Source organism: Astyanax mexicanus, chromosome 12 (assembly GCF_023375975.1).
Source record: "Astyanax mexicanus isolate ESR-SI-001 chromosome 12, AstMex3_surface, whole genome shotgun sequence".
Lineage (NCBI taxonomy): Eukaryota > Metazoa > Chordata > Actinopteri > Characiformes > Acestrorhamphidae > Astyanax > Astyanax mexicanus.
The window spans coordinates 46,399,626-46,413,324 of NC_064419.1; the positions used below are offsets into that span (position 1 = coordinate 46,399,626).

Sequence of the window (13,699 nt, forward strand, 5' to 3'; positions counted from 1 at the left end):
GAATAATTAAGTACCTTATGCCTATTGCTAGTTTTGAGTCACGTTGGTTATACTTTTCCCGTTGTTGCGAAAGCAAAGACACACTGACACGCTCTATATCAAGCTACACCTACTAAAAATAAATCAATGCATATATCGATGTATAATAATACAAACTGCTCATTTTTTAAAGCAAGGTTTACAAAAATACGTCTTCAGCTGCTTTTTGAAACTTAAGGTACTTTAAGCTGACTGGACGTGCTAGATCCTAAAAAACAATTGGGAAAATAAGGAGTCTGTAATCTGTAATATATGATGAAATGTATGATATATGTAAGTTGCTATAATAGCAGTACTTTAATATATTAATCTATTTTTAAAAGAGACTGGAAGCCAATGTAATGATCCCAGAACTGCTGTAATGTGTTCTCTCTGTTGTGATAGATTCACAATAATGAAGTTTAATAAGGTTTATTTGTGAATTTATCAGAAAAACAATCATACACTGTACCACTATTAGTGACATGCTGTATTTACAATGCTTAGTTTTAGTATATCTTATATACAGAGCTTATATATAGAGCTGTATTGTGAGATTTCAGTGCATAAAACAAAAGGAAACAGATTCATTTCAATTGTCCAAGACCCCAAATCAGACAAGGGCAAACACTTATGCAACTAAATCACATCCTCTAACAGAGAGCTTCAGTCTGAGTCTCATCACAGCGATGTACATTTCACTCAGTCTGAAAATCACTGCGTATTTCAGTTAAAGGCCTAAATGTGCAGTATTTGTTAACACACACACACACACACACTCATATATACACAAACAAGATTTGACAAACTGAATAAAGTACTCAAAAATGATTGCTGTAATGGCAATGGAGATTTTGTTCAACATGGAAAAAAAAATACTATTCAAATCTAACATTCATTGATTGTTTTTTTTTTTGTATTTTATAAAAACTGCCATTAAAAAAAAAACTAAACATTTGTTAGTTTATTAAACTATATACTACTAAATATTAAACTGTTACATTAATAATAGATACAAATTGTAACGAGTGGGAGGTAAAAGGGAAATGCAAGTCTACAAAAAACAAGCACCAGGGTCGTAAAAACAAACACTAAGGCTACAGAAACAGACTATAAAACAAACAAAGGGTTAACAAACAAGCAAAATTAGCAAACAAAGAACTAAACTAAAAACTAAAGAAAACATACCAGAAACTAAACATACACAAAACTGCAGGATTGGGGATAAAAAAAAAAGAGAAATCAAAACAAAAGACAGAGGATCAAACACAAAAAGCACGACAGAGAACAAAGGAACACATGAGTATTTATGCACAGGAACAGACAAGAGACACCTGACAGACGCAACCAGACACAACCCAGACACAACCCAGACAGACGTCAAAAGTCGGACGTTTATTGCTATCTTGGCTGTGAAGAATGAATGAATGTCAATTAGCAGGTCACTTTTCCTCTGCTAAAATGCATTGGACACATCCAGATAGCTATGCTGTTAAAACAGCAATCTGCCAAAGTCAGAGCTCACCTGGTTCTTAAAGGAAATGATGAGCAAGTGACACACTGATTTGATTGGTTTATTTCATGTTACGCCCAAAATGAACCACACCCATGATTAATTAATTAATTAATTAAGAGAATAAGTACCTCATGCCTTTTGCTAGTTTTGAGTTGCACAAGGTGCACTTTTCCCGTCGTTACGATAGCAAAGACACACGGACACGCCCTAAATCAAGCTGCACTCGCTAAAACAGAGCCCTAAATCTTATTAAACTCAAATTACTCAAATGTGATACAGACAATAAATGCATGCTTACAAGTTAAACGCTTAAAAAAAAGTTTACTTTCTGACATTTAAGTGAGTTTAAGAGTTTTTAAGAATTGTATTTTGGCCCAAAAATAAGCATGTACGTAATTGAAAGTTATTACAGTATATTGTAACATTTAAAAATCGATGCAGCTGAATCACCAGCTGCAGATCGATGTCTCCCAGCGCAGCGGGGGTGATGGTGATGGTGTGAATATTTCTACTCCCAGTTCCCCCGGATTGAAAGTGTATATATATATATATATATATATATATTTATATATATGCTGGTTCGGTATGGACTGTTTGAGTAAACAGTGCAGAGCAGAATTGCACTGTAACTCAATTCCTGCCAGCTTAAGGAGGCGGCATTAGATCACGGCGCCGCCGCCGCCGCCGAGCCATTTAAGCTATAACATTAACGAGAGTGAAGTGTGATGTGTGCACGGCTTTGATCAATAGTTAAATATTCAGAGCAGCTCTTGAGCCTGGCGCAGAGCAGTCAATACATGTCTCTCATCAATGAGAGCAAATACAATTGATCCAGAGTGCTGCCTCTTACAAGCTACTGTTCTTTAGAGAAAATCGCTCGCCTTGACACCGCTCCCACTTCTGAAACATCCCAGCTCTCGCGCTTCCCTCTCCTCCTCTCGCTCATTTGGAATGACAAAGAATTTTCCTAGAGTTTGAGCTGTAAGAGGCGCTTCCAGCACTGCAGGCTATAAAAATAATCTACACATAAAATCAGAGCATTTAGCACTTTAAGATCATTCTAAATTATTTAAGAGTTGAATAAATTTTATATACAGTACATAGATGCGTATAAATTCCCTGGCCTGGACAGTTAATCAAAAAGTTGGTAATTAAAACCAACATTCAGGACCTCTAATCAATGTATTCTACTCAATGTATATATCTATCTATCTATATATATATATATATATCAATGTGTGTGTTCATGTATGGAGGAAAACTCCATAACATACCATGCAAACAAACACTGGTATAGTTTTCCATCCAGCAATTTGAAAATGCCCTTATATAAAAATACAATAAAATAAAAATATAATAAAATACAGAAAGCAACCCTATATTCCACTATAATTTCCTATGCTCACTATACTACCCTTTAATATCCTATACTACTCTTTTGTCCCCCATAATATATATTCTATAATCACTATACTGCCCTATACTCCACTATTATATTCTATACTACCTTATACTACTCTATAATATCCTATACTACCCTATATTACATCATAATATCCTATAATCACTATACTACCCTATACTCCACTATAATATTCTATACTACCCTTTAATATATTGGAGACTCAATGTAATACTTCCCTCTACTGCCCCATACTTTCTCTATACTATACCCTAAACTTACCTATGCTGCCCTATACTGTCCCATACTACTTTGTACTCACCTATCATATCCTATACTCCCTATACTCCCCTATATTACACTATACTATGCTACATTGTCTTTTACTATGCTATAACTGTATCTCATCAGTTGTTTTGATTCCACTCCTTCCTTATCTCGATTGCCTACATCATGTAAAGTTTCGTTGCATAACTGTAGTGTATGAAAACACAACGTATTCCACATTTTTCTCAGCCAAAATTAAATAATTGGGAATGAAAACTGAAGCTGAAGCTATAGACACAGGAAAGACAGACAGCAGCACCTTCTTGCCCTTTCTATCGTACGAGGCCAAACAGATGGACTGGATCCTGTGTAGCTGCAGAAACGAGCAAAGTGTCTCTCTCCTCTCTTTCCTCTTCAAAGTCTTTCCTAACCGAGGCTTTTCAAACGCCATCTGCAGCAGCAGCAGCAGCAGCAGCGGCTAAACTTTCCCCGTCCTCAGCCTGATTAGGCTGGTGCGACAGCGTGAGGTGGGCACGCTCGCCCCCCCACCCCCCTCCCTCCACGGTGATCTGTTTAGCACGCTAGCTTCGTAAATGCTCCATACAGTTGGCACAGCCACTTAAAAGTGAGTGAATGAGAGACAGTAGCAAAGCGCTTAAGTTCAGAAGGAAGAGAGAAAGCTTTCATTAACAGCCGAGGCTTCAGATCTTCTCTCTGTTCCCAGAGGAATGTGCTGTTTCGTTTTTTTTTTCTTCTTCTTTCTCTCTCTCTTTCTCTCCTTCTCCCTCGGCAGTGGAGAGGCGAGGGCTTTGTCAGGTGGGCCGTAGTCGTATTCGCTGCACTGTGGCGCGCTGTGCTGGCTCTCTCTGTATGTCTGGGTTATTATTAAACCAGCCTTTCTCCTGCGACGCGTGTGCAGCGCCGAGATAAGTACAGGTAGAAAAGTTACGTAAGGCGCCGGGGTGATTACCAGGAGAATAGTGCCGTTAACTGGCACATTGTGGCCGTAACTCTGCTCGGCTGGTGATAAGTGCTGAAAGGCGCCGCCGCAAAGTGCCCGTGTCTCTGGTTTGAGCCCGGCGCTGGCTTTGTTTAGCTAAGACCGTTAAAGACACGCTTGACTCATTATGGTAATGCCGGAGAAGCGAGTGCAGTAAAGGACAGTAAAACACAGGCAACGTTAAGGTGTTCAATTTTTTCTTTTTCCTTTTTTAACTATTGAGTAGCAAGTAGCTTTTATCTTAGCTCCTAATGTTAGCTTTTATGTGGAGCTGACAGCGTGTGATGGATGGTTGGTTTGCCCACTGTAGTGGCAACTGTAATGATGGCGGTCGGAGCTATTCCCAGCGGAGCAGAGCTCAGGCTTTTTTTTTTTTTTCACTCTCAAGCTAAAGAACCTGAGAAACACAAAGGCTTGCCTGCCTTTTGTCGTTCGGAAAGGTAGAGATACAAAATACACAATCACTATATGTCCAAATATTTATCCATACGCCTGTCACAATAATTGTTAACATTTTAAAAATTTTTAACGTATCATACACATCTATAAACCTCAATATTGTACATTACATATTTAATAGCTCCCCAATTTAGCTTGGCCGCTACTTCATGTAAAGCCAGACTCCTCCTCTTTTTCTGCTGCTGATGCTTCACAGCGCATTTGAAGGAAAGCGCAGCGACTCGGTTCTGATACATCAGCTCACAGACGCAGCCTTGTGCTGATCCACATCACCCTAGGAGTGATGAGGGGGAAAAAGGTGCCATCTACTGTACCCACCCAGAGAGAGCAAGACCAATTGTGCTCTCTCAGGACTCCGGCAGCTGATGGCGAGCTGCCTGACTGGGATTCAAACCAGCGATCTCCTGATCATAGCGGCAGCTCTTTATACTGCTGGATCACTCTGCGCCTTTATTTATTAGCTTATACTCATGAAGTCACTGTCATAATTATATTCACCTTGCTTGCTATGAGCATGTTGGCATGCAAACAGTGTTGGTGTTGTTTTATTCATAGTTTAAACACTATACAGTGAACAGCGTAGTGGATGCTGTGATTGTGTTATCGCGTGATTGTGTAATCGTGACCGGCGGCTTCTGGCTGGAATTCCAGTCCATGCAAACAAGCAAATTCAAACAAAACACTTTAATTGCATTAGGCCCCGCCCACATGCTTTACTCGCACAGTGTGGTCAGTGCAGCGTTCTTTAGCTTCCATGGGACACGGAACAGAAAGTCATGGGAGTTTTTCAAGGATTTAAGGAATTTTAGGGATTTATTTCTTAGTTTGACTTTTATAGAGCTTCCTGTTGTTTATTTGTCTCCCAGTAACAGATGTAGTACATCTGAGAGTTTGAGATAGTACAGCTGAGAGTTTAAGATAGTACAGCTGAGAGTTAGAGATAGTACAGCTGAGAGTTAGAGATAGTACAGCTGAGAGTTTGAGATATTACAGCCAGCTGAGAGTTTGAGATAGTACAGCTGAGAGTTTGAGATAGTACAGCTGAGAGTTTAAGATATTACAGCCAGCTGAGAGTTTGAGACAGTACAGCTGAGAGTTTGAGATAGTACAGCTGAGAGTTTAAGATATTACAGCCAGCTGATAGTTTGAGACAGTGCAGCTGAGAGTTTGAGATAGTACAGCTGAAAAGTTGAGATAGTACAGAGAGCTGAGAGTTTGAGATAGTATGGCTGAGAGTTTGAGGTAGTACAGATGAGCGTTTGAGATAGTACAGCTGAGAGTTTGAGATAGTACAGCCAGCTGAGAGTTTGAGATAGTACAGCTGAAAGGTTGAGATAGTACAGACAGCTGAGAGTTTGAGATAGTATGGCTGAGAGTTTGAGGTAGTACAGATGAGCGTTTGAGATAGTATAGCTGAGAGTTTGAGATAGTACAGCCAGCTGAGAGTTTGAGATAGTACAGCATAGACTTATATAAATAGTAAAGCTGAAAGTTTGAGATGAGACTTAGAGATAGTACAGCTCAGACTTAGATATAGTACAGCTGAGAGTTTGAAATAGTACAGCCAGCTGAGAGTTTGAAATAGTACAGCCAGCTGAGAGTTTGAGACAGTAAAGCTGAGAGTTTGAGACAGTAAAGCTGAGAGTTTGAGATAGTACAGCTGAGAGTTTGAAATAGTACAGCTGAAAGTCATGGGAGTTTTTCAAGGATTTTGAGGATTTATTTCTCAGATTTAGAGATCTTAGATTCCACTTAGACTGAGGCCTGCCGTATATATATAGAGTTTGCTGTTGTTTGTTTGTCTGCCAGTAACAGATCTCTCTCTCTCTCTTTTGTTTTTTCCTGTCATGTTATTTTTCTTCATTCAGAGACAGACAGAAAAGGAGACGCGTTATCTTGTCTTGTATATTCTCTATTCTCTGTTGTTGCTCTTCTTCTTCTTTCGAAGGAATTGGCGTCGCTGACCTCAGTTTCACTCGGCGGAAGCCGGGGAGGCTAGCCGCGCTCCGCGAAAAGCGCGTGCCGAATAATGCATGCGCTCGCTTTATTCCTGCCTTTCTTTCTGTCAGACTAATTAAAGAGAACAGGTTGTGGGAAGGCTGGGAGAGAGAAAGGAAAAGCTGTCAGGGATGATGCTGGCGAGAAGAGAGAGAGAGACGAAAAAAAAATAAATAAGCGTACGCGCAAGAGAGAGAGAGAGAGAGAGAGAGAGAGAGAGAGAGAGGGTGTGTAATGCAGAGACAGGCTGAATGAAAGCTCGTTGCATTGAAGAGATGTGTATACAAATGTTTGCTCGGAGAGCTGCATATATCAAAAGAGTGTGATTTGAATGGTAAGACAGCAGTAACAGTACGACGACGACGACGACGACGCTGCTGCTGCAACACAACCCAGAAAACAAAACAGAAACCGTCAATAAGTGAGAGCGAGAGACACTGAAGCAGAGTGTGTGTGTGTGTGTGTATATGAGTGGAGTGATGCCAGGCTACAGATACTTCTAGATACTAGATATGCTGTTACTGTCACTGTCTAAAAACAAACACACACACACACACACATACACAGCGTATTATGCAAATGGTCCTCCAGGCGAGTCGTCTCCCCGCTCACCTCGCCGGAGCCAGTAGGAGCCGTCTCATTAAAAAGCAGCCCAACAAAAGGCCTCCAAGCCAGCCAGGCTCTTTTAAATGTTACTTTCAGGTGGCGGTCAAAAACATTGCCTGGGAAACCACAGAAATGTCAGCGGCGTGCCGCATGCCATGCGGTAGCGAGCGGCCGTCAGCTTACGCAAGCCGCACAGCTTGAGATGGAACAGGACACGATACGCTCGCACAGAACCGGGGAGAACAATCGCTCGCCACCCCCCCCCCCCCCCCAACTACCACCCCCCTGCCCTCACCCTACACACACACACACACACACACTTACACTTACAACACACACACACACGCGCATACATAGTCCCACACTTCATTTCCACGCCAGCAGGCAGCAGCTCCCCTATACAATATATCTCCATAATCTCGTGAAGAAAGGAAAACAAATTACACGTCCGCCTGACAGCGGCACAACGCAGGGCCAGCCAATGAAGTCCCGCCGTTCGCTCCCGGCTCATTTGCATAATGTGACACCAGCAATAGCAGCCGTCACGCACGGGGCCGCACATCACTGTCACCCGCCATTTCCGACATCAAGCCGTACGTACGTATGTATGGCTTCTCGATCTCCATATATTTTCATATTTATATATTTATATATTTATATATTAAAAGGAATAGGTTTGGTATGAGTGTGTGTGTAAGTGTGTGTGTGTGTGTGTGTGTGTTTAAATGTGTGTGTGTGTGTCTCTAAGCGAGAATCAAAAATGAGCACCCGGGAGGGACTTAATAGCTATGTTTATACACTGACAAAACTGCCAAACAAAACGTCATGTGACACGGGACTAGTACTGTGTGTTCCAAGACTTTAGCCACATGCCATGGAAGGAAAATGTGCCGTGTGCTCTGAATATGACAGTCATGATAAGTAGAAAGGTTGGTTATCTATACTTTCTATACTGGAGTAATTATTTTACATTTTTACCCAATAATCTAAAGTTTCTACTTCTTACATTTTAATAAAAACAGCCTCGTTACTCCTATTTTATTTCAGCTCGATTTCATTCCGGCTTCTCAACGTTCAATAAAACCCCTATCCAGATAAATCTCTCCACCCAGATAGAGTGAATCTGATTGGTTCATACTGTGATTAATCACACCTGCAAACATTTTTCCCTTTACATTACTTTTACTGTTGTACTTTAAATATTTCTGAACGCAGTACAGAAGTATTTTAAACACTAGTCTCTATACTTCTACCTGCAGAGTAATAAAAGGATATATATATATATATATATATAGGCTTCAGACACTGGACCAAATAAAGCTATTTTTTTTGTTTTGCACTATTTTTTACACTATTATGTCTATTTTACTGTATATGTGTGTACAATAAGTACTACTTTAGCTTATTTTAAGTCAGGTTACATGCAGTGGTTTACAGCCATGCATCCCGCCCCCCCAAATAATTAGCATTCTTATGTTCTTTTTTTGTAAACTTTGTTTAATATTCAAGCCTGATATTGATGAATATTTTTGACAATAACATTAAATTTCAGTCAAAGCTCAAAGAATGGTCTGGCATAGTACAGTCAATATTATTGGATGTCTATATTAAACAATCTAAATCTTTTTGCATGATTAAAAAAAACAGGATTATTCACGGACAAAGACACTGATGCTATTTGAGTGGGCTACATAGGTTTAATTGGACATGGACTAATATAGCCAGACGCTGTTGTTCATGATCATTATCACCAATACGCCACTGTGCTTCACAATTAAACACTGTTCAACAATTGAATTTAAATGGTTGGTTACATGGTTAAAACACAAATTTGTGTATATCTTATTTAGACTACTGACTACTCTGGTATCCATTTGAACACAGTTTTAAGCACATTTTATGAAGATATTTGGAAATGCTTGGGTAAAGCCAATGTGAAATAAAGCCAATAAATGTGACATCATCAATTGTGCTAAAAATCTTGAGTTGATTCTTCCTCTTCTTCAGAAGTATTTTAAACCATAGTATCTACAATATACTTCTACCTACAGATTAATGAAAGGAGGTACTTTTTTACACCTTTGCTGTCCACTGTAGGTGGTAATGTATGGAGCTAAATTAGTGCCAAAACTATGCAAATAAAGAAAACGATATTTGTAAATATGTGTTACACCTTAGCCTGTGTCTGTCCAGTGTCTTTCCTTTTTTGGTTCCTTCCTGCTCCTGTCCTCTGTTCTCGTGTTTTGTTTACCTGTCATGTTTCCCAGCCATGTGCTACCGTGTTTTGGTCATGTCTCCGCCTTAGCCCCGCCTTGTCATCTGTAACCCCTCCTGTCTCATTTGTAACTCCGCCCCCCTCATTACCTCCACAGGTGTCCCTAGTGTGTGCCTGTGTATAAATACCCCATGTGCTCCTTTGTAGTTTGTCGCATCTTTTGTCTCAACTTGTCATGTTACTCTGTCCAGATTGTGTTCATCTGTTTTGTTTAGCCTCAGACCTGCTGTGTTGTTTGTCCTCAGTGTCTCAGGTTTGCTTTGTTTAGTTTGTTTCTTTGTTTGCTTTGCTTGCTTGTTTGGTTCAGTATTTTAGTTTATCCTCTGTTTCATAGTGTTTTGTTTTAGTTACCTTTTCTTTTTATACTCCCTAGTGTTCTTTTCTTGGTTAGTTTATATATGGATAATAAAAAAGACTTGCATTTGCATCCTGCCTCCTCCTCTGCGTTACAATATGATACTACTTGCAAACAAACACAACACGTTTTACAAATACAAAACTTGACTATCTAACACACACAGAGTGTTTTACAAACACAAAACCTGATGGTTGTAAATAGATACGTAACCGTTCAAATAAATAAACAGGTGTTTTCTAATACATTGCTCTTTACAAACAAATATAACACGTTTCACAAATGCAAAAAGCAATAAATAACACGTAAAACATGATTTTCAAACATTACCGTGTCATGATTCACGAACACGCATAGCCCATTTGTAAATCACGTGACTTTTGGCACACTTTTAGCAGAGTCGCAAACTCGTGTTACACCCAACCCTCGTACAAATGCATCGCCCCAGAACAGCAGGTGGCGCTGTGGGACACTTTACGAGAGGTGGCTGCACAGCAAAGCAAGCTCTCCTATCCAGCGCTCCCCAGAGCATTAATTTACTCTGATTAAGGTGTTTAATACATCTATAATAATCACAACTCCACCATTTTATACCCGATTTATACACGGTTTGGTTTGTTACAAACAGCAGAGATGTAATTATGATATAGGATGCTGTTACACATTACAGATATGAGCTTTCATGCTGAAGTACTTTGTGTTATGCTCTTTAAAAAAGAAATGCCACCTATGCTATAGTCCCATCCATCTGGCTCCATTCACTGTCATGCCTCGCTCAATCTCCAATCTCGATAATTAGTGTCGCCTTGATAGTGCTCAACATCAGCCTCACTCACAAGATAACACCTCAAAAACATATACATACAACATATACCCAGGTGTGTTTTTTTTTCTAAATGGTTGATTATATGGTTGAAACCCCCATTTGTGTGTATATCTTATTTAGAATACTCACTACTCTGGTATTCATGTGAATTCACAGTTTTAAGCACATTTTATGGAGATGTTTGGAAATATTTAGAGTGCCGATGCGAAACAAAGCCAATAAATGTAACATCACTTGTGTTTTTTGCTCTGCTGGCCCTTCAGGTGGCTCTCGCGGGGTAGGCTTCATTCGCTTTGATAAGAGGATAGAGGCGGAGGAGGCCATCAAGGGCCTGAACGGACAGAAGCCCTCTGGAGCGGCCGAGCCAATCACAGTGAAGTTCGCCAACAATCCCAGTCAGAAGACCAGCCAGGCCCTGCTCTCCCAGCTCTACCAGTCCCCCAACCGCCGCTACCCCGGCCCCCTGCACCACCAAGCCCAGAGGTTCAGGTAAACCCAGCCAGCTTGGCTGCAGATCAGCACCTTCTTTACTATGAGAGTCTTCTAACCTATTATACAGTAGATCATAAAACTGCTTAAATCTAGTGCATGTTTTTGTCTTTAGAATTATATATAGAGAGTTATTCGTAAGATTTAGTGTTTAAAATTGGTGGTTTCTCCAATTTTACCAACTCTAAAAAAGAAAAGGATTGGAAAGCAGCTGTGCAGATTGTGCAGATGTATACAGATGTTAGCTGCAGAGCTCGATATAAGCTTGTTAGACTCCTGTTAGAAAGTTCTGGAAACTAGCTGCCCCTGTGCCAATTTGACAAAAAGCGAAAAAAAAAAAAAAAAAAAAAAGAGAATGGAATGAACATGAAAGAAAAAAAAAAAGAAAAAGGACTGAAGGGCTGTTTATAAGAGACAGTGGGGTTCTGTCGTTCACAATGTCTCCATGACTGTTCTGTTTCATTAACACTTCGCTTCACCACTCCTTCATCTCACCTCCGCATCACCCCGTCCCCATTACCAATGGGTTACCAATGTAGACAATGAAGAAACGAACCTAATCTATTAATAATAATCCAGTTTTAATAGTACTGCAGTCAATATGCACTGACATTGACCGAATGTCATGGAAAAGGAACATGGGTTTGGAGTTTTCTGCATTGAATGTGGATGTAACTGATGCCAGATAATGGATAATGCTCCATATGGACCATCCTCGATCAATAACACCCACTGCACTGTCCACTGTGAGAGGTGATATTAATGCCTTAAATTCCTGGAAAAACACCAGACACTGTGGATTTGGTAGGGTTGCCACATTTCAGAAACTAACCCTTTCAAGTTTAGGGATGGTTTATTGAAATAAAAAGGTTAATATGACAGAAAATATTACAAACAGGCTTCAAATGCAATGGAAATAAAAACAACTTAAATATTTTAGTATATTTTAGTATATCCATATAGTAAATATATAGATTTTATAGTAGAACATTACAGTCTCTGTTTTTGTGCATTACAGACAGAAAACAGCTTTTTTTTTTTTTTTCATGATTTGAGATAATTCAAAAAAGCTCCTCTGGGCCATGACCATCATAGGCAGAATCAAAATGTAATATACAGCTCTGGAAAAAAGTAAGAGACTTCTGAAGATCACTTCAGTTTCTGGAGCAGTTTCTCTGATTTGACTATTTATAGGTTTATGTTTGAGTAAAATGAACATTGTTGTTTTATTCTATAAACTACAGACTACATTTCTCCCAAATTCCACATTAAAATATTGCCATTTAGAGCATTTATTTGCAGAAAATTAGAAATATCTGAAATAATTCCACCAAATATTGATTAACCCTGTTTTCTAATCACAGTTTTCATGCATCTTGGCATCATGTTCTCCTCCACCAGTCTTACACACTGCTTTTGGATAACTTTATGCTGCTTTACTCCTGGTGCAAAAATTCAAGCAGTTCAGTTTGGTGGTTTGATGATCAGCTTGTGATCATCCATCTTCCTCTTGATTATATTCCAGAGGTTTTCAATTTGATAAAATCAAAAAGTATAAAAAAACTCATCATTTTTAAGTGCTCTCTTTTTTACCAGAGCTGTATATTTATATAAAAAATATAAACACTTTGAGACAAAATACACATGAAGTCCTACAAACATTTTTAATCTTCAGAAACTCAACACTCAAGCCACGCCCACATGCACTGACATCTTCTGGCAAAAGCATAACCACGTATTAAATCAATTAGTATTGATCATTTTTGTTAGAAAAAAAGTGCTGATGTGTTTGTGACAGACATCTGTATATAACAATTATGGAAATACAGAACATATCGGGTCCTGTATTTGTTCAATATGGGCTGCAATATTTAATTGCCTAATAAAGGACGATTTCGTACCGTAGTTCATGGGAACTGTGGCAACCCTACCCAACAGTGGAGAGCTTGCCAAGCCTGAGCATTGAACCCGTAACCACCACTGCCCAAACTGGCATCAGTTTAGTCTCAATTAGTGTTCAAATCACAACTCACAAGATAACACCTCGCAACTTGTACCACACAGGTGAGGTACAAGTTGTGAGTTAAAAAACTCTTTCCCATGGCTTTTGGCATGTCAGTGTGTGTTATATAAAGCTGAAATTTGAAATTATGAAGCCACTATGTTGAACCTTGTCTAATAAAAAAATAAAAATAAGAAGAAAAAGAAGAAAAAAACAGATCACACCCACTTGATAAGAAAAAAAAAAGCCAATTTTTATAAGACTAATTTCTTCTTCTACATTCACAACCTGTTCTCACTCAGGTCATGGAGTTGCCCGGGATCATGCATTAACACAAATGAACGGCGCTTAGCAATTACAGCTGTACTGTAATGCTAATGATAGTAATCAGTAATTAATCCCTCATACATCACAAACAATTAGAACCCAGCCGAAATGAAAAGGATGCCTTGTATCTGAATGGATTAGGTGGCCACACAAAGGTGC

General features: G+C 39.4%; 1 protein-coding gene across 8 annotated transcripts in view; it reads left to right on the top strand.

Annotated features, from left to right (window-relative positions):
• The window catches only part of elavl4 (ELAV like neuron-specific RNA binding protein 4), a 176,947-nt gene that overhangs the window by 143,772 nt on the left and 19,476 nt on the right, over positions 1-13,699 (top strand). For 6 of the 8 annotated variants that reach the window (XM_049486068.1, XM_049486069.1, XM_049486070.1 and 3 more), the window contains one exon: positions 10,976-11,211. In XM_049486068.1, coding sequence (XP_049342025.1) covers positions 10,976-11,211 — 236 coding nt within the window. The remainder of the gene's footprint in view (positions 1-10,975; positions 11,212-13,699) is intronic. The other 2 variants (XM_022671020.2, XM_022671022.2) reach the window with 1 other exon arrangement.